Source organism: Varroa jacobsoni, unplaced genomic scaffold (genome assembly GCF_002532875.2).
Source record: "Varroa jacobsoni isolate VJ856 unplaced genomic scaffold, vjacob_1.0 scaffold_945, whole genome shotgun sequence".
Classification (NCBI taxonomy): domain Eukaryota; kingdom Metazoa; phylum Arthropoda; class Arachnida; order Mesostigmata; family Varroidae; genus Varroa; species Varroa jacobsoni.
In genome coordinates, this window is record NW_019213847.1 from 358963 (window position 1) to 386800 (window position 27838).

At 39.9% G+C, this 27838-nt stretch overlaps 1 protein-coding gene across 3 annotated transcripts; it reads right to left on the reverse strand.

Annotated features, from left to right (window-relative positions):
• Window positions 1-149: 149 nt before the first annotated feature.
• Window positions 150-27720, reverse strand: aPKC (protein kinase C iota type). Of its 3 annotated transcripts, none has more exons than XM_086970404.1 (10): window positions 26591-27720; window positions 15371-15492; window positions 14936-15025; window positions 10715-10902; window positions 7202-7420; window positions 6183-6655; window positions 5678-5919; window positions 5218-5359; window positions 4761-4952; window positions 150-4359 (listed from the first exon to the last, which is right to left on the reverse strand). In XM_086970404.1, exons 1-10 carry the CDS (start codon window positions 26638-26640, stop codon window positions 4272-4274), a joined length of 1806 nt encoding a protein of 601 aa, XP_086826530.1. In that variant the 5' UTR covers window positions 26641-27720; the 3' UTR covers window positions 150-4271. The 3 variants fall into 3 exon arrangements, with proteins under 3 accessions (XP_086826530.1, XP_022697440.1, XP_086826531.1); XM_022841705.2 differs by lacking the exon at window positions 26591-27720 and adding an exon at window positions 17877-19747; XM_086970405.1 differs by lacking the exon at window positions 26591-27720 and adding an exon at window positions 17877-17962 and having other exon boundaries at window positions 15371-17543.
• Window positions 27721-27838: the final 118 nt, after the last annotated feature.

The window sequence follows — 27838 nt, forward strand, 5'->3', positions numbered from 1 at the left end:
TGGATGAATTTTAAAAGCCGGTAACATCTAAGCTGTCAGTCGTTACGTTTCGTCCCGCCTACTGTTTCATAAACGTATCGTACACAAAATCTTTTTAGTATGAACAGCTTAGCGGCTCAGAGTAATAATTAGGTAAGATGAGTATCAGATCAGGAACAACGGTATAGTTTTCTTATTTTTTTTAATTTTTCTTTTTCTTTATTGTTGTAATTATTATCATACATGTACTTTTGTTACACGTAAGTACAGTGAAGTACGAAAATACACTGGCTTTTTTATTAACTATTTGAACTTATCTCTTTCGCATCTCACAGAGTGAAGTTCTTTATATGTGTCCTTCATAAGTTGTTCCGTTTTTACTGAAAATATTATTGTTATGATTATGTGGGCGTCACATTGTATGTATATATATATATATATATATATACATATATGTATATATATATACATATATGTATATATATATACACATATATATATATATACATACACATATATATATATACACATATATGTATATATATGCAAGCGGACGGCGCCGATTTGCGGATAAGTTTATGGATACGGTTCCTCACTTTTGATCGTCGAACAAATCGTCTTCATTTGTTTTGTAAAATACGTCTACACTAACCATGTAATTAACCATTTAGTGTATATCATCGTAAAACAAACTTTTTTATCGTTGTTACACGCCGACTGCTCGCTTGTCCCTCTATTCTTGGAAAAATTTTTTGCTCTGCAATAATATAATTTGTTTAATGTATTTCTTACGCTAACGGCGTCGAATGTTCTTCTTCTGCCTGAATAAAAACCGCTCATAATTGCGACACGTCAATCTGTCTCTCTGTCGCTGCCACCATCCTATGAAAACCATTGTTTTGATTGTTTACTTTAACAATAATGCATTATAAAGATTTCCAGCACGGCCAATAACCGTCATCATTAACCACACAACAGCTACGCTCTAGGACGCATTTAGGGTCAACTGTTTACTGCTAATTACGGTGAGCCTATTTATTGATCTTTATTAGCACACGGGCTTACTTTACACGAAAAACAAATGCATCGATCCACCAACTATACGACCCCACAGATGAACTCTCCCATTCTGGGGGTGTTAGTATCAGTGTTCGGTTAGGGGAGAAACAGCGGTTAACTTCGCTGCGACTGCTACCTCTTTTTGTCCTTACAGGCATATTTCTCTAACATTTACACAGTATTTTACCTTCATTTATCATCATCTAAGGCACCTTTTAAAACATGCTACTTGTATCGCTTTCTCGCCGTAGTTCAACATTGAATTTGTTCTACGTGGCGCAACAATTCAAATATGCTGTATACCATATTGCATATAGAAAATCTATGTAAGAATTGAAAACAGTATTTGTTCTCATCGACCTTTCATGGACAGAAAAAGCGGTGTTGTTCGTCTAGCATTAAGCGTAGCTGACAAAAAATCTGTTGAACACAATTTTTGTGTTACCTGAAGATATCTCCGTAGCGTTTTAGTATCAGCCTTCAATAGTAAATCATACTGCTTGAGATGTATCATCTCAACCGATAAATACGTTACGTTGTATGCAGCTAGCTACCCGGAGAATCGTTAAATCATGTTAAATCGAGTTCGAAAAACGTGGAAGTGTGCGTCTGCAGACAAAATCGAATTATTATTATTATTATTATTGAATATATGCAAAAAAAAAATGAAACGCTACATAATAACAGAGCTGCTTTAGGGTACAGTGCTGCCCCTGTCCGGGCATTCCGGAGCTGCGTTTGTTCGTATTATGTCTTAATCAAATCATAATAATTAACTAGGTTAGTTATATCTTTACATGTAACAATACAGGTTATACCATAGCTATTTATCCACTTCTGAAGATACACGGCCTCTAGCAATTGTGATCACGTCTTTTATAAGTGCTAAACCCTTTACATTAAACAATGATAATCATTAATAATCATATAGCGTTTCTCTTCATTGTCATCACACATTTTTACAGCGATCTGCCATAAATCTCGGAAGAGTTTGCGATTGCTCCTCTGTGTGTACCTTCAGTGATGCTAATCAAGTTTTTAACTTATTTCTGTCTTCTGCATTCTACTTACTTCACGCACCCATTCGCATAGTATTCCAGATTTGTGTTAAAACGTAAACTCCAGTGATCGTACTAGCGTGAAGTTACTGTGCATGAAAGCCTAGCCAAGCTGCCAATTTCGGATTTACGCTATATCGCATATGTACTCATAGACAAATCGTTCGTATCGATTTTCTCTTTCTATCCGTCTCGCTATCTCTTGGACATTTCGTTAGCTACTACGAGAAATAGGACGGGACCACTTGCTTGATGTCACACTGTTTAATACGTTCCTTTGTCGGTGTATTGAATGATCAACAGGTGGACAGACTGATCCTCTATTGCTGTTGAGGAAAATCTGAATGTTAACCGACTACATACGATCTGATCTTTTGTACTGCTTTTGTTCTTTGCTTAGGCACAATTTTTTTTTCTATTATTTTTGTGTGTGTGTACACTAAATACAAATTGGTGGCCTGTTGCTTGTTTCGCAGGGACTTCCTGCCTCTGAAAACGTTTTTCAAAATCTTTTTGCGTTCGACAGTCAGTATTATATACTAAATGTAACGACAATCTTTTCATGTGCAAGAAAGATAAAAAACAGGTGGGACAGTATTCCTTTACAGTTATATTCAATGTTAGTGTGAACAAAACAGGCATATCATTCGTATCAGGCGCACTTTGAATATGTCGTGCCATCTATCCCCTTTTTCTGCACTAAAACCCTATTCACATTAATAATATCGTAAACGAGAAAATTGAGAATATCTAATATGTTCCTTTTTTTTTTTTTGTTTGTTAAATAAGGCAGCATTGCAATTCTTGTTTTTTGTCCAAAGCCCAACTGTATTCAATAAAGCTAATTTTCTAGAGAAACATCCTCTACCAGCTTCACAGTCAAACGGATGAAACCCACAAGACTATTTCGGCCACTTGATCGCGCATAACGTAATCGCACCGTACAACGTAGCCTGATCCGGCCGGGCCTTGGCGACGTTCATCCTCTCTTCGAGATTCATTCGTGACGATATGTCTCAATAAGTTGCTTTTGGTCTTGTCCTGTAAACTTTATTAAATAACAAAAACGATCTCAAGGCTAAAACATACGAAAAATACGGGCCGCTTACGATAAACAATAATGATATATATATCATCGAAATTGTTTAATTCTTTAGTAAGTAGACTTTGCCGATGTTATCAACAGAGTTAGTGCCTAAGTTAGCCAAGTTAAGAAAGGAATGTATCCTGTTCCCCGCATACGTGCAGTTATTATAATACAAGTTGTTAATAATCGTGTGGGTGTTTGTTGATATTTTGTTATTTTTACACGATGGGTAAATCTCCAAAACATATTGGTACCTCATAATTTTCCTTTTCAGTCATTTTATCGCGGAAAACTTGGCACACTTAATCAAAATATGAAATAATCTATTGCTAATAGGCAGGTGTCTTTTATCCAATAAAAAAGACATCCTAACTGTTTCGCGTAACATGTACTCATTTATCGGTCAGCACTTCCTACACGAGTTACAGCGGTGGGGCATTTGTTAACGATGATTAGTCACGTGTATAAGTTTTCTGTACATACATTAATAAAACGTTGTGTATAGGCACTTCATTCGATCCTAGCTTACCTGGAGAAGCGAAACATCAAACTAACGGTTTCTCTTTAACGTCCGGTTATATCCTGCTAAGCAGTCCCCGTTTCTCGTCCTCTGTTACTTGCCATAAAAACTGTTTAGCATTTTTGGGGGTTGGTACCCGAAAAGTCGGTAAAAATTTCACTGTACAGTCCCTATTCACAAATCACATGTAGTAAATGTACCCTCTATGTAGCAATGACCAAGTATATGTCTTTATGGCGGGAGCCTAATGTAGTTCTAATGAAACTGTAGAATCTAATAAACTGGAGATGAGAGCTACTTCCTACTTTAGGATGATGAATTCTACCAGTACTATACTCCCCTAAACATCATTCGTGTTCCGCTTGTTTTGCCCCTGTCGTTTTTTCCCTTGCTCGCATTTAATGAGGCTCATACTTGACCATGTAGAACTCTAATCCCTGCGCTCTATTTCGCTGAGGCATAGATGCAACGAAAGCAGTCGATTTCACTTAGAAGGTCATCGTGATGATTGTTAGCCATTAGGTTGTCTCGAGCTTTCTTATAGGTTCACATGCGTAACGATAGGTTCTCACACGTTGTCTTCCATTGACATTAGCAGGGGGTTGACGTACTCGAAGCCGTCAAACTCCGTCTGGTCGATCTTACTTATAAGTTTCCTAGTTCATAGTCGCAAGTAAAAACAAGAAGGAAAAAGTAAAGTTAACAACATAGCAGATTTCATACAGATGTGTTTTATAGAAAGCATGTACAAGTCGGCATTAATGCTTAAATCATTCTTCATCAAATTGGTATAAAATATAATGAACTATTAGCCGATTTTTCACAAAATGCAAATTGCATTTTTCTTAGCTAGTGGTTGATTGCTCTAAGGGGGCGCAATCAGACTTCAGAAAACTAAAAATTACCTCTTCGATAATAAGAAGTCGAAATTAAAATTCGTTAAAAAATGCTAGAAATTGTTTAGGTGTCAAGGTAAATTTCAAGAGACGAGAATAGTGTTATCTATGCAAAATATATGGAACTATCGTTTAACTATAACGATTTGATGGATACGCACGGGTCGTCAGGTGTGAGGCATACAGGCTCTGAGGTGAACTGCGGGTCAAAGTGTTCGAAATCTCGTTCTGTGTCCAATTTTGGCCGGTATGGTGGAGAAATCTGCTTGCTCTCCAATTGTTCCCAATTGATTGCTTTGAAAAACGGATGTGTACATATATCGGGGAAACCTGACGTCGGGTGACAGCCCAATCTGAATGGAAGCGAGGGTAACCGGCCAGTTATCAATTAAAGACAAGGAGGTTACTCCGCCACGATGCTTACATTGAACGTATCGAATTAATAATGCTATATCATCCTGTACGCCTAGTGAAAGCCATCATTACCGCTTGTATTGATCACTGTGTTTGATCAAGCTTCCCAGTTCATGCACATGCTCTACATTGTGAAGGTTAGCTCTGGTAGTTCGCATAGCAGCACAAAATGTGACCAACCGCCCCTGATAGCAAAAGACTCACCGTTCCACAGGGTTCTTGTTCAGGAAGCCCTTAAGGACATTTTGAGCTCGTACGGAAATTGACCTTGGTATGCGTATCGTTTTTTCGAGGATGGCCTGGAAAAGGTAGTCCTCGCAGTTCTCGTCTGGATTGTCCGATTGACCTGAATTTTTCACATAACAATCAGACAACAAGAACTTCTTCGATAACTCGTGTAAAGCTTTCAAAAAAGACAGAGAAAATAAAGACTTCACTATTTCTAAACTATCACATTGTTTTTCGTCAGGATTTTCTTGCTACCTTTTTGGAATATCTAGACCGTAAAGCATCCAGCCACATAATCCCTAAATAGAATATACCTGCATAAAATTTTGCCACAGTCGAAATAAGTAATAGCGTATAGTTAATTAGAAGCGACATAGCTTCTAATGCAATTCGAGTGATAGCCAACGACGACGGAGGAATGTCTCAGTTCCCTTACCAATGATGTCAAATGGGGAGTGACCAGCCAGCATTTCATAGAGTAGTACTCCCAGTGCCCACCAATCAACGCTAAAGCGGTAGTCTTCTCCGCGCAAGATTTCTGGAGCAATGTAGTTAGGTGTTCCGCAAAATGTCGACGCGAAGTCATTTTCTCTTCGAATGCCTTCTTTGCACATTCCATAATCAGTCAGCTTAATGTGACCCTCGTGATCGAGTAGTACGTTGTCCAATTTAAGATCTCTGCAGAAATATAAAATAACCAACCACTTTTAACAGCTGTTATTTAGCTAGTGAAGAACGTTTTCAGCAGTCCCGGCATACGGCAAATTTTACTTTTCACTCCTATAGAATCAAGCATTTAGAATTCACTCAAGCAGTTAATTAAGGAGAGGCGTTCGGGCGTTTCAACTATTAAAGGGTGATGAGCAAAGTGATACGTGACAGTAATGTAAAGTGCGTTAGTACGTTCGTGCGTAAGGTACGAAGTAAAGTTACTTCTATACCTGTAGATGATTCCACGTTCGTGCAAAAAATGAAGTGCCAGTGAGATTTCTGCGGCGTAGAAGCGTGCATGGTCTTCGGTGAGCTTCCGCATCCGCTGCATATGGAACATAAGGTCGCCTCCACGCACGAACTCGATGACGAAGAATAATCTTGACTCGCTCTGGAAGCATGAATGCAAGCCTACGAGAAATGGAAAGTTCGACGCCGTCTCAAAGACATGCTTCTCCGTTTGAATCCAGTCGATGTCTTCGTCATCGTTAACAAGCGATTTCTTTATGATTTTCATCGCGTAGATCCGTTTTGTTGACTTGAGTTCAACCATAAGCACCTTCGCGTACGATCCCCGGCCGATAACGCGGATTAGCTCAAAATCGTCTAGGCTGTATTGGCCAGGAGTTGTTCCCTGGCTAGCATGCCCAACGCCTGTCGGACTCGCAATCGGGTCTAAAACGTCAATATTTTGCCCATCGCCCTGAAGTCAAACAACAGTAAAATTAGTAAGGGAATTGCTGGTTCAACATGTGGTACGCGAAAGCGATTTAAAACATCCTATGAAGCTAGTCTTCGGTTTAAGAACACAGTGTTCACAGGCGCTATATCGCAGATACCCAGGCAGGCTAAACACTTGAAACTGCCAATTGCAATTATAGTGCCTGATAAACATACATGTAATTAGACTTTATAACAAGATACTGAACTTTTCTAACTAGCGATACTAAAGGCCGAAGTTAATATTAGTATCAGCTGATCGTAATGCTAAACAGTCTAATCTTCTTATTCTAGTCTAATCTTTCTATACTATGGGTCAAGTAGTAATGTTTTTGTCTAGTTGTTAAAACATCTTTCCCGCAAAGAATTTTCGAATTAGGATTCAACGGACGTTCACGTTCTCTTCTGTCAAAGCGGGAAGTGTAGAGAAATCACAACAGTAATCAATATCGTGTCATATGAAAAGTTTTCGACGGAAGATGATACTTGCGCCTCCAAAGCAACGAATCGTGTATGCGAGTGCATTTACCTCTTGCAAGATTCTTCGCGGCCCTCGGGGTCCAGTTCCTGTTCGGGCAAGGTGAAGATTGAGTCGACTGTCTCCTCCTTCATCACTCTGTATAACACTATTTCCATTAAGTGCTGGATTGTCATACCCGCCGGTTTCGCCCTTGCGATCACATTGTAACTTTATTGCCTTATGACATTTCTTGTGTACCATAAGTTTGCAGTTGATACACTTGAACCCCTGTAAAAAAAAACAGCAACAGAAGGTGTTTAGGGATCAGCGGGTGCGAAAAAAAGCGTCAAATCCACAGGCACGTATATTGCAGACGCATGACAAAGTACTTCTCGTTTGATATTGCAAATAATTATATCTTTGGCTGAAATTATGAACAAACTTAAATATTAATTAGCTTAGTTAAAATGACAAAAAAAAAAAGAACAAAGCTATCCTCAACAGCACTGTCGCCGTACTGTGGATCTTCTTCGGTTGCTGTATTTTTTCATAGCAATTTTGATAACATTTTCGAGACTTTGAAGCAAAGACAAAAAAAGTTTTGCGTTTTACCGGTCGCAGCACTTAAGTCAGTCAAGGTCGGCTAGTTTCTTTTATTTCTTCTTTCGTAGTTCCGTTCACTGTGCGAATATAAAATTTTCTCTGAGGATCGTCTGCACAGATTTGTGCATTTAAATTCTTAACTCATAAGAGAACTTGAGGACCTGAAGTCCAGACACCAGTTTGCTCACAGACGGACACGGTGGTTTACGATAGAGTCAACGTAGGCTAATGATGCTAATTCTGGTAAATGATTCTGAAGTCTGCACAACAATAATAACGGTTCTAAAGCATGGCGGTGCCCCGCACATTTTGAAACAGGCAAAAAGTTTCGGCCTGGAGTTTGCAACACCTACAGAATAGTTAGGAAAAATAGTCCATCCCTAACAGACGCAGATGGATTCAATGCTTTATATGTTATGATTTTTGCTGATTTTTTAGATTAGTTATTGTGTTATATAATATACATTGGAAAGCTATACATTTAGACAATGAATCTATTTTTACACACGTACTTGCTTCTCTTACTCCAGACTACAAACCTGTAGAAGTACATTAAATAGAAGCCTGGCTAGCCAACTTCGGCTTTCGAATAAGCTGAGGAGCGGCATTCGAGCTTCACTCGTCGATGGAGCCTTATTTGAGCTGTTCGCTTTTGTAGCCATTGTTGCATGTATTATCTAAACGTATTAAATGTGTGCACCGCGGAAGACTCGCATATTCACCGGCTGACTATCGCCTGTCGAGTAAAACATTCGTTCAACGGAGCATCAACGAAGCAATTTATCACGCAGCGGTATTACTGTATCACAACGTTTCGAATTAGCAGTGACGCACCCCCTGTTTCAACGTGTCGTATTCTGGGAGTAAGCTTGTGGGTCGTTTGCCACAAAATGGAAATCCTCGACTCGAGAGGGAATTAGAGCAGCATGTTTACCAGCCGACCTAAGTCTATTTCCAATTTCTCAAAAAAATGACACCGCCACATGAGACGCTTTGATAAGTTCTATTTCAAGAAAATCAATGAAAACCAATCATAGATATCCGAGCCAGCTTGCCTTTAGGATGACGTCAAGTTCTGTCACAACGGCTCAACGACAGTAATATTTATCACAATATGATATTTGACGAGATGCTCTCAGGAAGACCTTCTCTGTTATCCCATGCGTCCGTGTGTTAGACTGCTAACACAGTTATCCGGGACGCATAACGCGATGTGCGCTATACACATACATCAAAAGTGAACATTCGTCGTAGACACTCACTATGCAGCATTGAAACCGCTTGATTCAATCGAAGTAGATCTTTTTCCGGAAGCCGCTGAGTCGCGTTTCCTTCACTGTAACAGTGCCGAAGGTGCACAACAGAAATAAAACGAGAATATTTTTGCAACACCCCCAAAAATTGCTAACTCCTTCAGGCAATTCCTTGATTCCCTCAAATAGTAGCTTTAAAAAAGATAAGGAAATCAGTCACGCTCTGTTCAACCCTTCGGGGAAATACAGATACGCTCACTTACTCATAGTACAATGCCAAAAAACAATAAAAACACGATCAATTTCTATTCCTAAGGATACAAAGATGAATTACTGCAACGATGGCGATTTAGTAATAGCAATATAGTATAGCTAAGATGCGGTAAAGACCTTTTTTTCATATAAATTTCGCTTTTTTTACAGTTGACCTATCGAAAAATAGTAAATGTAACTATCATGTTATTCTTCCAGCAAGCACTGGGTGACCAGGTGGTTACAGAATCGAGCTGCTCGTTGTAATCAAAATCGGGTGCATCAACGGTAAGGTGCAGAAAGCGACGCGTATAGAAACAAACGGATGTAACGATTTCGTAGTATCTTAGTCGATGCCCCATGCTTCTGGAGATCGATTTGATCTCCGACAGCTCACTAACACGGTAGATGTGACTAGCCCGGTTCAATCCGGTTCATTAACAGGGGGACCAATCTCATCACGATTGGTCTCGAGTGGCGAGAATGCAGACGATGCCGTGGCATAACTCGACTTAGAAGAACCGCTTAACAACGATATATACACAAGCAGTGTAAAATTTCAGGGATCATAATATTCAAGTAACATACATTAGTAGGCCCACGACTATTCAGTAACTCTGACATACAAATCTGTGCAAACGTGCAGTTATGATAATGTGCATTTTACTTTGCATTTATGGAGACGGAACGAATCGTTAATAGCAAAGGTAAAAAGGTGTCTCGAGTGAGCTTATCTTCGAAACTTCGAGATTTAGGGGAGCCAACTGAAAGCTAAGCTGTTGATGCACAATTATTTATGAAGCTCACTAGAAAATCCAGATTAAATGAGCAGTTGTCATCTATTGTAGTCCCACATAGGATTCACATCGACATGTGAACTGCAGAGACTTCCTTGATATCACAACGTTGCCTTTTTTGAAATCTGAATTGTTGATTGGAATTCGGCGATGGACCGCAGTTTCACCGATCGCGGTTTGAGAGGACAGGTATGAAGAGTGACGATAAAGCATATTTATGATAAGAAGAACGTGACACAAAGACATGGGGCTGCGTAGATACAAGGCCAATTGCGAGTACTTCATATCTTAGTGGTAGTGTATTAAGACACTTTACAATCGGCAATTACGAGGTACTCCAGAACGAGAATCGATTACTCCAACGCAAGACAACACCGAGCCGGAATTTTTTCACACATGTGGGAAGCAGCCACGATCCGCGTTATTAGCAAAGTCTTTCTTCTAAGCGGAAGCTATGTGCCTCAAAAGCGTTCATTCAGTCAAGAGCAGGACAACAAAATTTAGTGTATCATGTGTAGTTTATCTTTAAACTCAATATCCTGTACCTGTGCTTCTGATCACAACGAATAAAAGATGCTCAAAGATTGCTAACCTAAGTTCAATCTCGATGCAATCTTGTTCGTAAAATGAGTAAACTGCAAACTGACGGCTGGTATCTCTGAGAGACGATCGCTCACCTGTCGCCCTAGTCCCCATATGCGATCCATACAATACGTGCAGAAAGCTTTCCGATTGAAACGCTTCGCCTGGAACATGTGGCCGTTGACGCGATAAATTTTCCGCCAACGTCGAGCACCTCGACGATATATGGACTTGTCTTCGCCCGGGCACGGTAGTCCGGGATACGACGGAATTGATGGGAACACTGTAAAATTCCATAAGACAGTATTCAATATAACAATATGCAATATTTTCACATTATTAATAGGGTCAACAACACTCCACAACAGCTCACACCCCTGACACTCTTTTATGATCTTTGTATATATGTGTGCGCTTTGTTCCCTAGCTATCAAAAGCTGGGCTATAGTTTTAAATTTTTTCATTAACGACGAGGTGTTCGAGCTATAACGTAAAATCTAGAACCAGTTATTGCTACAAAATACACATGCCAGCCACTTAATTACTACCAAATTAACAAATGTTTAAAATCAAGCTACTGTGAGAGCTTGACAGCTGGTTTGTCACGCTTAGAAGTTCACTCGTTGTTCCTAATCAGCATGCCAGTGCACATAAAAGAGCTATCGTTTTTTTTTTGTTTTCTTATAGGCTTAACTGTGGCTCAACATAACTACAACAAGAAAGTAGTCGTCTTCAAATCTGTTGTTTCTGAAGAGCTATAACATATAAGAAAATTAACGACGTTCAACAATAAGGATCGGTCCCTGCTACTGTTCTTTTTTTCCTATAAGACTACGATGTTCACGTCGTCTTACGCTGTTTATAAATACATTTCGTTTCTATTTATCAGAACCACCGAGTGACATTGAGAAAGACGAAGTTGTGAGAAAAAATTCAAATACCCCTCCATAGCTACTTAATAGCATAGCTAAAATGGTTTAACTTCTTTTTACCTTTGTAATAAAGCCTATGCGTGCGTTGATGTTTTCTCGCTTTAGAAATGACTTCAAATGTCGCATTGCGTGGTTTTTTCGAACAGCTACAGGAACGAAATAGTACTAGTAACATGTTTGACAACACGATGCAGTTAATTGATGGTCGCAAAGGTTTTCTCTCAAGCACTTCTCTAACCAATATACTCGTCACTATAGCCAATAGGTGATAATACACAAACGTATAACGACGAAGAAAGTGACGAAGGAAAAAAGTGCTGTCACCAACACCGAAATGATGAACTAAGAAGCCTGCCATTTGCAACCTGCCTTAAATTTGGCACCGGTAAGCGACGACGAAAGACTTATTAGAATATATATAAGAGAGGGGAGTAGAAAGGCTAAAACTGCGTGGCCACTCCGTCGGCTCGTTGGACGAACTCCAGATACATCTGGCGAGACCCTCCTCATATATTGTTTGAAGCAATGCCGCTAGGTCAATTCGAACACCTTTCCGATAATGAAACAGCTGAGAACTAGAGAGATATATGATATAAAACCTCGCAGCGACGCGCCACCGACATATAAAAAGTGTGCCTCAAGATGTCTTGATTATAGATTTGTTTAACAGGATAACATAGGACTTATTGGTGCCTAACGGATGTCTGCTATCATTAACAATGTATGAGTGTTGTGTGTGCATGGGTAAAGGTGGCTAAAAAACAATATACAGATTGTTATTTAGATATTCTTAGCACCGATTGTGTAACCCTAACAACAACCGACTGCTTGAGGCGCAGTGGGGGAGAACTTGGATACGGCAGGTATGATGTTCAGTTTAATCAAAAGGCCTGTCGTGCTACGACTGAGTCATGAAATTACAGAGTACAATCACTAGAACTACTTCTACAAATATAGTTAAAAAAAAAAAAAGAAGAAAGGTCTTTTTGTTCCTACAACTTGTATCCTTGGTCCATCTTTATCCATTAGATTCACAAAGGAGCCAGATTCAAGTATAAATTAAAAGAACGTTCCAACTATAAATCTATCTCATACTACACAACGCCAGTTGTGTGTTAGATCGAACACTGATAAAGCTGAAATTAATTTATTATACCAAGGGATTCATTCATTCATTCATTCATTTGACGGTCATGTCATTTGCATATGGAGTACTAATGTAAAATATCGCGAATGTTTTTGCGGAAAGCCCGAAGCTGAGCAAGCTACGACATTTTGATAAGGCTAGAGGAGCTAAAAAAATCACCAAGAAAACTCTATAGTGGCCCTGAATTCTTTTTCGACCGATTATGGGCACTATTTCCGTTCCAGTAAATGTAACCTGATTTCGTTTATTAGCATTGTGATGAGGAAATTTAAAAACAGGGACAAACACAAAACCGGAAAGCAACAGATGATTGCGGGCAGACGATGAGATATGGCAACGTTAGTCTTTGAACCTGATAATGCCCAACAGCTTCAATCAACTTCTTCACGTGGTTGTCGAAAGAAGAAAGCTTGTGACTATTTCTCGCTATTCCTGTATGAACATTGATTTTTTTTTTATAAATTGAATAAATGAAAATACTACTACAGCCTACATACACGAGTGCTTTTTGAAAATTTGAAGAAGATCCGGTGTGCCCCGCTCATCGACATGCATACCTCATTTATACTCCGCAACTGCTGAGTTAAGAGCCACTATGGACCACGTTAATCATCTCAGCCAACCAACAAAAAACTGCACATGTTTGATCGACAACTAGTCGTCTACTTTGTAGATTTCTACGAAAAACTATTGTCTAATTCCTAGAATATGGATCTTCGATTTTCAGTAACTACCTGATCTGAGATAGTGTTGGAATTGGACTTCTCATTAAATTCACTCAATCAAACACTAAATGAGAAACACACCTAAGAGCATAAGTTGTTTCTTGCAATTCCATTTTGATGGCATATAAGAGAAAAATTAAAGCGCTCTTTCAATCGAAAGCCGCATAGTGGTTGACGCGGCCAGAGGCGTCGTGTCACTCGTAGTTCACTTGTTGTTAAGGTACAGTCCTTCGAGGTGTGGCAGTGAACTATTCTCTAAACAGCATGGTTAGTGAATAACCCAAGTCAACCCAACTGACCATTCGTATATGACGGAAAAATGGGAAAACCCTGATCCGGTTACTAGCGGTGCTCCCAACGACTAAATATAATTTCTTAATTTTCTCAACGCTATTCTAAATGCAGCTATGGTGCTAAACGACTCGGCTACCAGCTGATATAGTTAATTTTTATAGCGATAGATAATATCGAAAGTAGGACGAGACCCACAAGAAGTTTGGCGCAGAACATAAAATTTCAGGAAGCCGAGCTAACACTACAACTTATAACGGAACTGGATATTAGATTTAAAGTACCATTATAGTGATTATCTTGTTTAAGCTGCAATGGATATTTATACATTATAGGCATTGACTGCCGAACACCGATGCACAACAGAAATAGCCTTTCTGTTATAACTATCCGTTATTCGTTTCGCAGCTCCAATATTAAAGCGCTGTATACAATAGGTGTTTTAAAATGGCTGTCGTTGACTCGTTGAAGAACTGCAATAACGATCAATTACGATGGAAGAGTTGGTAGCAACAGAATATTTCGCTCTTGTCTCCTGAAAAATAATCTACTGATATTCCCTTTCACCTTTCACCCTTTCCTATCTCTCTTTCGGTCACGATGTTTACGTAGACGCTTTTGAGATCTGAAATGTTCCTACGCTCCAATGCGATTCTTACGTACAGTTTACAACTGTTGTAGAGCGCCACCTTCGAGTTTAGCAACGCCTACTAAAATCGGTGGGCATCTGGTTTGACGCAGGCTGCCACAACAAAAAACTGTGTATAGAACTGTGTAGGAGGCGATGTTTCAGATGCCATGTATTAAATTTTTGCAACAAACTTTCTAACGGTAACAAGCCAATCACTACAAAACACAGAAATACAAGGTGTTGCACGCCCACACAGGATAGTGCACATACAACACCCATAGATTTAGCTTGTTATCCTTGGCATCTTCCCAATGACGTATCAGCCACATTGTCCACGGCCTGTTACGTACATCAGTTGCCATCACATTCCAATTTGATCATATTTTTTTGCAGTTGCAGTTCAATTTAGAACAGCTCTCCAATTCCACTCACGATTACATTATTTAGCTTTTGCTCACTTTGCCAGTGCTCGGAGACCTGTTTTATTAAAAGGCCTTCAAGCACTGACGAAAATGATCGATTCGTACTAAGAGCCACCGCAGGAAAAACGTTCAGACGCGAGATACTAGAATAACCGTTACAAAACCTACCATGAATATTGATTTCGGAATCTTTGTTGATTTCATAAAGCCGAATCGCCTCGTCCAGCTCTTCTTGGCTCTCTATCGTACACGGGTCACCTAAAGAACAACATGTACCATTCAATGAGTTCTAACAAAGCGTCTAGCAGTACCTGTCATAATTAGAAGTTAAATCTTTAGACGTTAAAGAGAAGCTGAAGCCTGAAACAAAAACAGTCACGGCAGAATATCTCCCTCAGCCACATGCACCCGTTGCTTCCAGTTCTTGTAGATTTGCGCTGACTGTATTCAATGGCTACGCACTTTATTTAGTGATAACACATAAGATTTATTGACTAGAGCACAATTTATTTGCTTGTTAGCTCTGCACCATTATAGGTACATATAACACATGTATAGACAAAGAGCTATGGAAATGATAAAACGGTGCTTGGCAATATTTACCTTCTTCGTCGACCCATTTTACAGTGAAACGTTGCTGTTCAGAGAATCCGCATACTTCGCGCATCTCAGCCAGGAACCGTTCTAGTCGGATGCCTGGCTCGATGTACAGAACCAAGATCTCGCTGAATAAGGGTAACCGAACAGACAACAGAAATTATTAGAGCTGATTTCTTCATTTATAATGTGTGAGAAGCGAAATATGGTTTGCTATCGAGGCGCTTTATGGCCGTTAATTTTTCAGACAGCGCTTGTCCGGGCGGGACGATTCTACCAAATTTTAAAAGCAACACAGACACTTTTCCTATAACTGCATTGGTAACAACGAATATATCGCCAACGGGCGTGGCACTCTGTCAACAGTCGACTGGAAAATAACTAGCAAGATTACTGGAATATGAATTTCGACGAATTTGCTACTAGCGCTTCTGTACAGAGCCGGCTAAACAACTGAACACGAAGTGGTTGCTTTGGTAATTCGTATACGGGGAGGTTTATTCGCATGTGTTCGTTTCCAATTAAACTGAATTCTATGAGCGTTTGGCTAACCATGGGAAACTGTCAATGTTTCATGTTCGAGTGGTCTATACGTAATATACACCATTTTATATACGCACGTTTTTTTTTTTAGGTATCGATTAAAGTTTCCCGCTACCGAAGCCTTTTTTTCGATTGTAGATTTATTAATAAATCAATACAGTGCCGGTGTTTTTATAGTGCCGGCAATTAATATTGTTAAGTATTATATTAAATACATACAATGCTATTAAACCATTCTCAGTAACAGTGAGCGATCGCTGCACCCTGTTAAATTGGATAAAAAGTTCTTGTGGCCCTTTCTAGGAAAAGAAAACTATCTTTCCCGCTTACGATCACTTGTTGTTTATTTCTCATGTACGTACCCTTTTTGCTCTGTTAGGATCCTCTAATGGTGTTGTTTTGATAGCGTAACTTCGTTAACTCAAAAACACTCAAAGATGTTTTTGACACCTTGTATTTTGCCGAGGCTAAAACGTTGCTGAGGCATTTGTTTTGTGTACGGTAACGATTTTATTACTGGCAGGATTGCTCGAGAGTAGTTTATTCAAGTGTAGGTTGGAAACGGCTTCCGGAACGCTTACGGTGCCTTTCGCTCAGACCGTCTGTCTAAATCGGATGACGATTGTCTGAAGGCGCATTTGAAAAAACAGCGGGCGAGCCTCAAATCTCTTGGATTTACCCAGATTAGATCACTCTCGATATCGTACCTTAACGCTGCATCGCAACATATTGCCTGGTATCAAACGTCACGCGGTCACAGTGACAGATTTTTTCTCGAAAGAATCGTCATCCGTAACGAGAAGTAGAGTCTGTACGTCCACATAAACCAGCTATCGGAATGGATGAGTCCAAAATGGATGAAGACTAGCTAGGTCTTCATCTAAAAGAGGTTATGTTTTGCGCTTGGTGGGGCTGCTAGGGATACTTTACTGATATTTCGGGCACGTATATTTAGTCCAGTTACATCGAGTTAACTAGGCTATTCAAAGAAGGAAAAGACTCGACGAAGGAGGCCAGGTAATCTTGTTCTAATACTTACCTAATATTTGAATCAACAGAAAAAAATGAGTTTTACCGCGCATTCAAGATGGCCGTGGTTGAGGATGGCGAGTTTAATTTAAAAGAAAAAACAGGACATCCGAAAATACTAGAAAATCTAAAAGTCGCAGTTGGGCCTGTTAAGCCGCGTATACACTTTTTGGAATATCCTGTGCTTATTTAAGGATGCACTTGTCGCAGTTAGATTAGGTCATTTGCTTTCAAAGCTGGAGAACAAATTATTGGAGTAATTTAGGTCGTCGATTAAGTTATTTCTCAAAAAGTTATCGCCCTGAAAAGATATTCCTTTAAACATTTACTCAAGCATTTATTAGTGTAGCACTTGTGCATGACCTGTTATAATAAGAGATGATGCGGTAACTTCTGTCTATTTGAAATTTGTACATCTAGTTTATATGCAGCCCCACACAAGCAAAAAAGATGTTATCAGATATTTTCTGTTATTTACCTGCGCGGCAATAAATCGGGAACTTGCGCATAGAATTAGGACGTTGTTAAAGGTCACCAATCAAATTGCAAATCTATTGTCGGGAAGCTCGTTAAGTAAAGGATTCGATAATACGGCTTTCCATAGCGGCTGAAAATGTAATTGGAAACAGTTACACAATTTGTAGAATTCTCTTTTTTCAAACGTGTAATACTCGTCTCAATCACATGGCATGAGATCTATTGTTTATTATTCTATATTGATGAGTGTCTATTAGTTTACCTGTAAGGTCATTTGATATTTAATGACTTCGATAGAAGTCAATCTGAAGCCATTTTTATGACAACTTTGAGGAACAAAGAAAAACGTTATTTTCAAGACTCATTTACACTTGTAGAACTAAAGTTTTTTTTTTTTTTTTTACAATTGTTCATTATGAGTTAGTGTGGGTAAGAGATTGCTGATAGGTAAAAATAACGACACCTTTTGAAGTGCACATATAAGCGGCTTTTCCTTCGTCTCCTCTTAAGCTCCAAGTGTGTACAAAATACATCCTGTTTCCCCGCTCCGAAACGCTGGTTTTGCATAATGCGGATCCCGACGCCACTTGATTGCTGCAGTATTCGCCGATAACTAATCCTCTCATAGGCAGTTGCTGGTTTCACCGCTGCTTCGTCGCAAAGGTCCCTCGCAGCCAGTTCACTGACATGTCGCAATCGAGCTTCACTAACTTCACCATTATTACGTCTATCTATGTAGGTTCCAACACGGCCATCAACACAAACGAATTCTGAACTATCACAACTCTTTACACAACGAATATTTCGAGCTAGGTCGTCGCTGCTACTTGCGTTACCCAGCAAGTGTGCGCAACTGTTCCTCTCAGCTGCAGCGCCACTATCGTATGTATCCTCTCCGCGCCCCTCATCGCAAGACGAGGAAGAGTACGACCATTCAATTGAGTCATCCGCAAATCCGCATCGGGCTCCACACGCCGTTCGCCAAGCTATAACTCGTGCTACAATGTCCATCTTATCTGCTGTATGAACTGATTACTCTCATACTACGAACAGGACGACACCAGAAGTGATATAATTCACGAGCTAGTCGAATAGAAATAGACGCCGCAGTAGCAATAGTTGTAGCTGGCCGCTTGCTGAACATGTGTATTGTTTAAACTGCTAAGCAACTATGTCTACGACGAAGGAGGCAGATATCGAAATCAGAAATCGATACCACATCATTCAATCAGCGGGCGTGACTATGCTATGTAGGCTAGTAAAATTGAACAAGAGATGTTGTTAAGGCCAACTAAGTGATTTTGTTAGCCTCTTCATTATGTATTTTTAAAGGTAAATTCCCTTCTATGAGCTACAACGCACGGGGAAATTAGATGTGTTATGCTTAAAATCACAGAGCACCGGACAGCCAACACTTGCTTGTTATGTTATTAAACACTTCGGGCCAAAACGTCTTGTTTCTCAAATACTAGTTCAGACTCGGAAACTTATTTTACACGAAAACTCCTGACATTAACTGGGTAGACCACAGATAGTTGCACAACATACGTAACTGGACGGCACTTGTATTTAATGCGGTTCTTTCAAATGTTATGTTATGGCATTATGAAAGTTATGGGTAAACCTCGAATCACAGAATGAGATTACACTTATTTTTCTCCAATGATACACGCAACTATACTTTAACCACACCTTGTCAAAACACAGTTATGACTCACATAGCAGCTACTATATTTCGTATAGTACATCTAGTGACAGGCACCTTGAAAGATGTCACCGTAACGCGAAATCCTAGTGATGTCCTACTTTGCACCACGTTTGGTTAGGCTGAATTCAGGTAGGCAGCGCTTATGTTCCCTAGAACAACTGCGCTAGTGTTCATCTACCGTATCACTGGCACAATGCGCCCTACTTCCCTGTATTTTTCCTGTTCCTATTTGTTCCAAAGAAGAGCCTTTAGTACAACGCGGGTACGGCTCTATAATGAACGAAAGCTTTTTCCCATATGACCAACGTTTTCACACTGCTTTGCACAGTCTGCACAGCTGTGATTCGTGCTGGAAACCACCACTCGTAGCAGCAACTGACGGAGAGATCGGCTGATTGCCTAACTGGTCGACTAAAAGTAAGTGAATTTGCAGCCACCGTTGCGTAGTCCTTCGGGCATTGTCGTTGTAATCGCCGCTGAGAAGTCTCTCTAACAGTTACAGCCGCACAAGCAACAAGGAGCGACAATAATATACGCCGTTGTCGTTAGCTCTAATTCCTCGTGACCGGTAGATTCAACTGGCCCTGCCCACTTACACGCGCGACATAAAAGATCAATGAACGCGACTGTCGCTTTCCGGTGTCGTCGCCTGCCGTCGAGGTCGAGCACAATAATGATTTATGATGATGATTCAATGATTCATTCCTATAATACTACGACAACGACGACGATGGTCACTGTAACACAGATTGACTTGAGCGGCTGAAACCAACGGGCTAACTTAATGACGGCTTAATGACAACGATGATGACGAAGATCCGCACAGCGTTTTTTTTCGGCTATATACAGTCACGACACCATCGACAACTGCGTTTAAGGTACGCATTCAACTATATACAGGATTGTCAATAACAACTTGAGTAACACTTAGCAGACTACTGACAGTAACTTTCGCAGGCCACGCTTAGAAATTACACCAATCGATACCGGTAAGCTAAGTGTACCGGTAGGTAAGAAGAACTGCGATGATGCCTAAAGCGGCACAAATGGAAATATTAATCTGATTCGTATTCCCTTTATGTAGATTTATTCGCAGTAATCAAGCCTTTGATTTCTTTTGACATATAGGCGCGCTTTTGCTTACCATCTAGTCTTTAACATTTTAAATCGCTCAATTAAAAGGCAAAAACAGGTAAATTGATAATATTGCTTCTATGATTAATGTTGAAGATATTGTCGTTAATACATTCTCTTCCTTCTTTTTCTTTGTGTTTTAAGCCAAAGACAACGTTTATGGTGAGTCAGTAGTTTCTAAGACAATTGCTTTAATAAGCAGTCCTAGATTTACCGCCTTGTCTAAAAATTGGATTGTCCAGAGCTATTTAGTGAAGAACATAAAATTTAGGAAATGCTTGCGTCAAGTCACTAGTTATACATAGTTATAAGCTGCTTGAGCGTCATCAGTGTGGGGGTCAAGATATTGTTTAGAGCTGAAAATTCACGCTCAGTGATGTTGTGCAAAGGAAAACGCGCTACTTAAGTTGATCGGAGATCGGTGAAAACATTAGGCAAGGAGGTCTTCTTGCAGTCATTTTAAAGGCCGACATTAGGATATTGAGAACAATGTGGGAGATCTAAAGACGAACAGCAATATACTATAGAGAGCTTATTTGAAACAAACAAAGCGTGAAGTTTTCGGTTAACTTGATAAGACACTCCTTGAAAGAGGTGTTTTGAAATCATAACGAAAGCACTAACGTGAAGAAAGATAAAGATGGATTCCGCATGAACTGAGTGTAGGAGAGATGAAAGCACGTGTAATGTACCCTAGAAAGATCTCACGCAACTATTAGCAAAAGAATCTGCTGCAAAAGAATCTGCTTGGAAGCCGACGTCGCCATAGACGAAACATGGATAGACCCATGTCGCCCGGTAAAGAACCACTAGGCGAGATAATGGCTTCGAACAGAACAAACCGACTTCCGTATTAAATTAATACTTCACCTTGATTGATAATTCACCATCATCAAATTGATACCTCATACTCGCAATAGATGCCGGGCATCTGTGGTTACCAGATACTGCCCGAAAGAGACCGATTAAGACTGCCGGATATCTCGAACTCTCAAAGAGCACCATCGCTGTGTCGCGCAGCAATTGACACCATAAAACGTAGTCAGTCGGTAACAACGTGACCTCATCGCCATGCTTCAATCACGGTTTGGATCGAGGCAAACAGAATGAAGCCATTGCTTTAGCCTTTATATTCTCCAGATTTAAGTCCATGTGATTTCGATTACTTTCATGTCCAAAAGAGGCCACTCATTCTCTCAGACAAACCACCGACATCGGGATTAGACGCGGTAACGCAAATCAAATATGCACAGCTGTTGAGAACTTCTTGGCTTGCGTATTCAATAAAGGGAAACACATTTGACACACACCGAAACGCCGTCGTTCTGTTTAAAAGTTATTTACGTTTTTCAAAACGCTAAACAGCTGCAGACCGCCTCATATACACATACCGCTAATGGTATCCATTTGGCTGTACGCCGATCGATGGGGTCGATTTTTGATCCACGCGTGTCTATTTGACGTCGGTCAAAATCCGATTCGAACTACAAACTCTCACTGAAACCGTCTGCCGACTGCCTGCTCGAGTCGGGGAAAAAAGATCATTCCACTTCTGCTGTCACGGATTAATGTACAAAGGACAACACATTTAACGCTGATTTAGCAAAAGACGCCTTCGAGCAAATATAAGCTAATCTTATGATCATGAGCGTTGCGGATAGAAAGAAAGATCGCAAAAAAATTATGCCATCTTCGTCCAATCTTAAAGCTGGTAGAGAATACGTTTGCCGAGGCGCAGATAAGATTCAAATAAGGTTTTATATAGTCGTGAAAATGCTTCCAAAACTTTAACGAAATAGAATTTACGAATATATTCCCTACCATCAATATTCCTATTTTTTGATCACTGTTTCCTCAAAAACTCAAACGAAGAATAGTGTAGTTTGTACATAGTCTTCAAACACTTTACATCACGTACGCACAATGTATATGTGTATGTGAGATAACAGTGGTCTTTACCATTTGGAAAAACCTGCGTTTCCCAACGAACGTGGGCCTCTACTTCACGTAAATGGAATGAAGCTAACGAATAAGAAAATCTTCTGCTATCGATGCAGCACTAACTTAAGCGATTCTTATCTCTATCGCATCATACGTGATGAAAAGTGGTTGGTAGCATTTGAAGATTTATTAGTAATCATAAAAACATGCGTAATAATTTACAAACGCTACAAATCTGAACGTTCCGTGATTTTCGTCATTTGTTTTCGTTGTTTCCCGAAATGATTAATTGTCTTTAATAACAACATGGCAAAATGTGAAGCATATCAGGCAGATGTTTCTTTATTGAAGCTGTTTTAAATCCAAGTGCATATTCTTATAATCCCTATTTAAAAACAATTATGGTAGGTTGTTTACTTTGACTTTAAATTTCGATATATATAAATATACAGGACAGCAAACCAATATAGAGTCAGTTAAGCAAAAACTATGTCTTTCATGATATTTTTTACCACATTTTTTAAGCAAAAATATCACTCATTTCTTTCCCGACTTGACTTAACCTAATGGAGATGTTGCTAAACAAGGACAGTCACAGGTAGTAATGAAAACTATGCAAACATCCCGTAGGCAACAAGATGCTTAAGGTGCGATAAAAACATCGTGTGGCAGTCTTCTTGGCCATAGTAGAACCAAAGCGATGTACGTATTCGCTTGGCAGATGTCTATTAAATATCGATAGTCGAAGGCTTTTCCACATTGATCATACCAATAAACGCCATAACTACCTACGCCATAGCTACCCTGTGACAGCACGTGTTTCGAAAGGCCGACCCGGATCAAATCAAACCAAAAACTTCACATTTCTTCGGCATTTCATTCAGTCGACTTCGTATATGGACGCTTGAAATTGGACAATGACCTCTAGAGCAGAAAAATCATTTGACTGAACGTTTCGTGAGACCCTGTCGAAAATTATAGATTTCGTCAAAAGAAACTCGGGGTAATTGACATATGAAATTACTGTCAAGCGAACGGGGTCGAGATTATCAACTGCATCAGATCTACATGATTTTATGACATTATAGGACAGTGGTTACATTAAGTCGGAAGCTTTTTACAGGACTAATAAGTCTTCAGAAACTATTGTTCAGAGGAGCGCACAAATCTTTCTCTCTCGAATAAAAGGAGTAAGTGTGCTTTATTACCAAATTTTATATTATATCATTTTATATCATTGACACCTAAACAAATTTGCTTGATTCTCATAACTATAGACAGAGCGATTTCATCGCTTATCATAAAAATGTTGGTTTTCATACAAATTGAATGGAGAAAAGATGTGCACCCAATTAGACTTCCTTAACAAAATCTAGTGTTGTTCCAGCGCGACTAGATTGTGCAGTCGAAACGATTAAAATCATTCAAATGAAAACGAAGCTCATGTTCGCGCTTCGTAGGCCAATTTCCGACGACTATAGAGAAAATATTGTTGTAAGAAAGCAAATAAAAAATCAATTACATTATATTAGTTTTACTGTTATTAATATTTAAGAGAAAATGATATAACTGCAGTGCTTAAGTTTCTAGTTGTGAATATCGTTTAAACAGGTGATATGACAGATACGTATACTTTTTGTTCGATTAAAATGTCTTTTGTACAGGAAATCATATAAAAGTGGTGAAAGTGTATTAACTTAAACTTTTATAGGAGCTCCTCAGGGCGAACAAGGAGATGATTTGTCCTGTACGATGAAGCACAGCTGAGAAAGTTTATTAGGAAATTCTTTTCATCTGTCCTCTTGCTCATAGTATAGCACTTTGCACGGTAATGTAATCTTTAATGTGGCTTAAGTGCCTGAAGGCAGTAGGTACAGGTTTTGTTCTGGAAGGGAAAACGACGTTGCCTAAATGTACTGGGTCCAATTTCCACAACCTATTACGCACAGTCATGCAACAGCATATAGCAGACCTTTGAAGCACAATAAATTACTCTGCCGCTTCTTCAAATTCGCTATACAATAAAAAATAACTGCTCACACTTTAATGAATAATAGAGTTTCCTTAGAATTACCTTATGTGTTAATTTAAGGTTCTGATCGCTTTAATACCATAATAATACACAAATTCTATTTTATATTGAAATTTTGCGCGGCCGTGCCTTTCGTTTTGCAAGGAATGAGCGCTGCCATTTCATTCTGCCAAATATCCCGAAGTCACGCACTGGATCCTACGACCTTAGAATAAAGAGAACGTAAGTGATGGCGCGTTTTTCGATAGTCAATTAAACAGATCGTGAAAAAAAACACCTAGTAAACTAGTTTCTCCGCACGCAGTCTACTCATACGTGAGGTAAATGGTCCTTTTGCCATAATCGGGTACATAGTACAGCACCGCAGAACTTTCACAGACCACATCACGCATGCGTACGATAACCTGTTTTACTAGTGCAGCGGCACAAAAGGGAGGATGTCATTGCGTACGGCTTTCGAATTAATCTACATGCTTGTCCTGCTTCAAAGCCATACAGGCCGTCCAGGTGCGGATGCCTCTGGCAACAATTCAAGGGAATTGATTATATATTGAGAATAGTAGCTGTCGCAATGCTAGCAATAGGTGAACGTAACACATGGAGGTCTTATTTTTGAGAAACAATGCCCACTGCTCAAGACTGAGTCTGATGAGAACTTCTTCGAGAAACGTAAACAAGATGGCGATGGAAGTTCGCAGTTGACAAAACTACTTCATGGGGGCAGTAATATAAAAACGAGGCGGAGGGGAAGGACGAAAAACACGTAAGGAAGAAGTGTGAAACCTGGGTGCTAGAACCTCACAGAACATCTCGTATCTTACAAAATCCTCCTCTTCTTCCCGAATCTCGTCCACCAATGCCATCATCCTACCTGACAGTCACTTTCATAGTCAGCACTATCCTTGCCGAATACTGTACTTTCAAAATATGTATATGTCAATGAATGAGAAGGGCGGTAAAACGGTTATAATATTAGTTGTTTCTCATATCCCTTGTGAATACAACGATTCAAAGCACATCAGCAGCTGGTGGCGGCCGTACGCGGTAGGATACCTCGTAACCACACAGCAACTGTACCAGTATCATAGAGTTACACAGCCGCGATGGCTGTACGCTGCTCGCCATTCTGTTGCTGTTACTTTCAGCATCAGCCACTGTCAGACACATTTACGTCTAGCAACAGCGAGGGCGGCTGGTTTCTATTATGACAAACATGACGACGAAAATAGAAACGCTCAAACCGCTAAGCCGATGAATACGCTTTCGATCTTGTCCGCCAGTTCTCCGGCACTTCGCAAATCTGTCGGTTCAGCGCATACAGATACGCACGGACGGACGCACAGGTAGCTTCATTTAACTGACGCCGTCCACCCGTAACGTTTAGAACCGGATGGCAGGGTTTCATTCTATGGTAGTATTTACTATGCTTAGAATTATGCCGCCCGTAAGAAGCAAACGGAACGACCAACTGCACCGCAACGAACAGACAAATAAACATCGTTTTCGCCTGGCTAACGGTGGCGGAATGTTGAACTTATCCATTATTCGCAAAAGCGAGTACGTACGTTGAGCTACGAGCTGTACATTGATTATCGTACATGATAAGGCCCCATGACGGACTACTGTTACGCCAAAAACCGGATCGTATCATAGAAAAGTTTATATTTTTCAATTCATACGCACAACAAACAACATACGCATTAAAACGGCAATGAGACGAATTTCGACCACAAGAAGTTCTTTCGCCCATCGAGTTTGTCGTTTCATTGGATGCACACACCATAAATAAAAAAAAACTCACAAATCAATGCAAGGAAATTAGCAAAAGCCACAATATTGCAGTAATAAGAATAATATAATAATTATGAGATATATATGCATATTATTTTTGCAAAGTATTACCTATTATATGTACATATTAATATGCACAACTATATCGTTTTTAGTGTTGTAATTGTATTGCTAATTGTATGAAGCAAATAGCAAAATCCGAATGGAAAAAAATCCTTTCCTTTTTCAAAAACCTCCACTCGATATCTATATATAATCGTTAAATTTGCACGGATGCAGTAAACAACATAAAGTTCTTTACAACTTAGTTACATGAAAGTTACATGAGCATTGTACCACCGAAAGAATTCAAATGACGAAATACTGGAGAGATTTGTCATCACAAATCCTTCCATCATAGTGGCGGAAGAATTCGCGGTAGTTACACTGATGTCTCCTCTCCCCCTCCTGTCTTCATCGTGTTGAAACATTCGGATCGATCCATCTATGTCTATCTGTTCGTCTCTCTGTCTGTTAAATTTTTAGGCAAAGCAACAGGTTGTTAACAGTATGCGCACTTTACCATACTCACCCATTATAGGCACATTTAAGCCTGATTTCATCACCGTTCTCGTGGGCCATAATAATAATGATGATTGTGTTAATAATTATGATGATGATGGTGATGATTGACCCGTCAGCGTGTGTTTTTGTTCCAATTCTGCCTGTTACGCTGTCACAAGAAACTAAACACACAGCTGTGTTGACAGATTCAGCTTGAGGCAGCGTAAATATCTCCTGTATGGCTTTACGTCAGCTCAGCGGGTGCGAAGCACGCTCCTGCACAATCTGTTCGTCCTTCCAGGAGGCGTCCACTACTACACCACGCAATGATGATGCTGATGTTGGTGATGACGATGATGATGACAGCAACAGCGGCAGCGCCTACTCGTAATGTACATTGTTGTTTTCCCGCCGCTGTTACCTGCTTACTTTTTTTATGTCCTTCTGACTTCCTTGCAGTACCAGTCAGCGGCAATCCGACGGGTGTACACACTGTCCTGTCGCAACTGCCGCTGGCAGAATCAGATCAGCGTCCGAGATATTTCGAGCAAAGTTTACTAATGTTGGATCAGGTTGTCCTTGATGGTCTGACATCTGCAACTGTATTTCATGACAAATGAGACACTGGTGAAATTTCTACTGAAGGGGCGAAGTCTGCATTTTTGAAAGACCTTTGTATACACCAGTTATTCTGTGTGCCACCGGTCAATGAGTGATAATAAATAACAAAGAACTTGTAGCGACTTTTGGATACGGATCCGCACATTAATCACAGTAACATGTTTCGTTGTGGATTAGAATTGGGGGCGAAACCATCTACTTCAATCAATGGGAACGAACAAGGTTAGATACGGTTTCGTGGGGTAATTCTTGAGCGAAGACGTTATTCCTGGTGGTTTGTCGTACATTGAAAAAGTTTTCCAATGCACCTTCGCTCATGGATATGACAGCATCACAATCGGTCGCACTCTAGTTCCCTATTGATTGTAGCTCGACGATTTGACACTAGCTAGCTTTGGCATCCCATCCCATCTTGACAGAACTGTTATATATATCGTATATATATAGTTAGTCGGTTCATGGTGAGTTTCCTGTACCAGCAACACTCGCAGCTAACATCAGCAACTCTCACAGACGACGTTCGTTCGCCAGACAAGACACACTCTCGCACAGACTGGCCGGAGAGGCACCCAAATATCCAAACATAGTAGTGTGTAGTCTGTCGGCAACACGTTGCGTTCCCGATGCAGGATACGCGAACGTATCCGCAGACAAT

Coding starts and splice junctions, on each gene's coding strand:
- aPKC (XM_022841705.2), bottom strand. CDS start 18,424: ATGGACATTGTAGCACGAGTTATAGCTTGGCGAACGGCGTGTGGAGCC. Junction 15,493..17,876: donor TTATATGTGCACTTCAAAAG/GTGTCGTTATTT, acceptor ACCCTTATTCAG/CGAGATCTTGGTTCTGTACA. Junction 15,026..15,370: donor AAAATGGGTCGACGAAGAAG/GTAAATATTGCC, acceptor GTTGTTCTTTAG/GTGACCCGTGTACGATAGAG.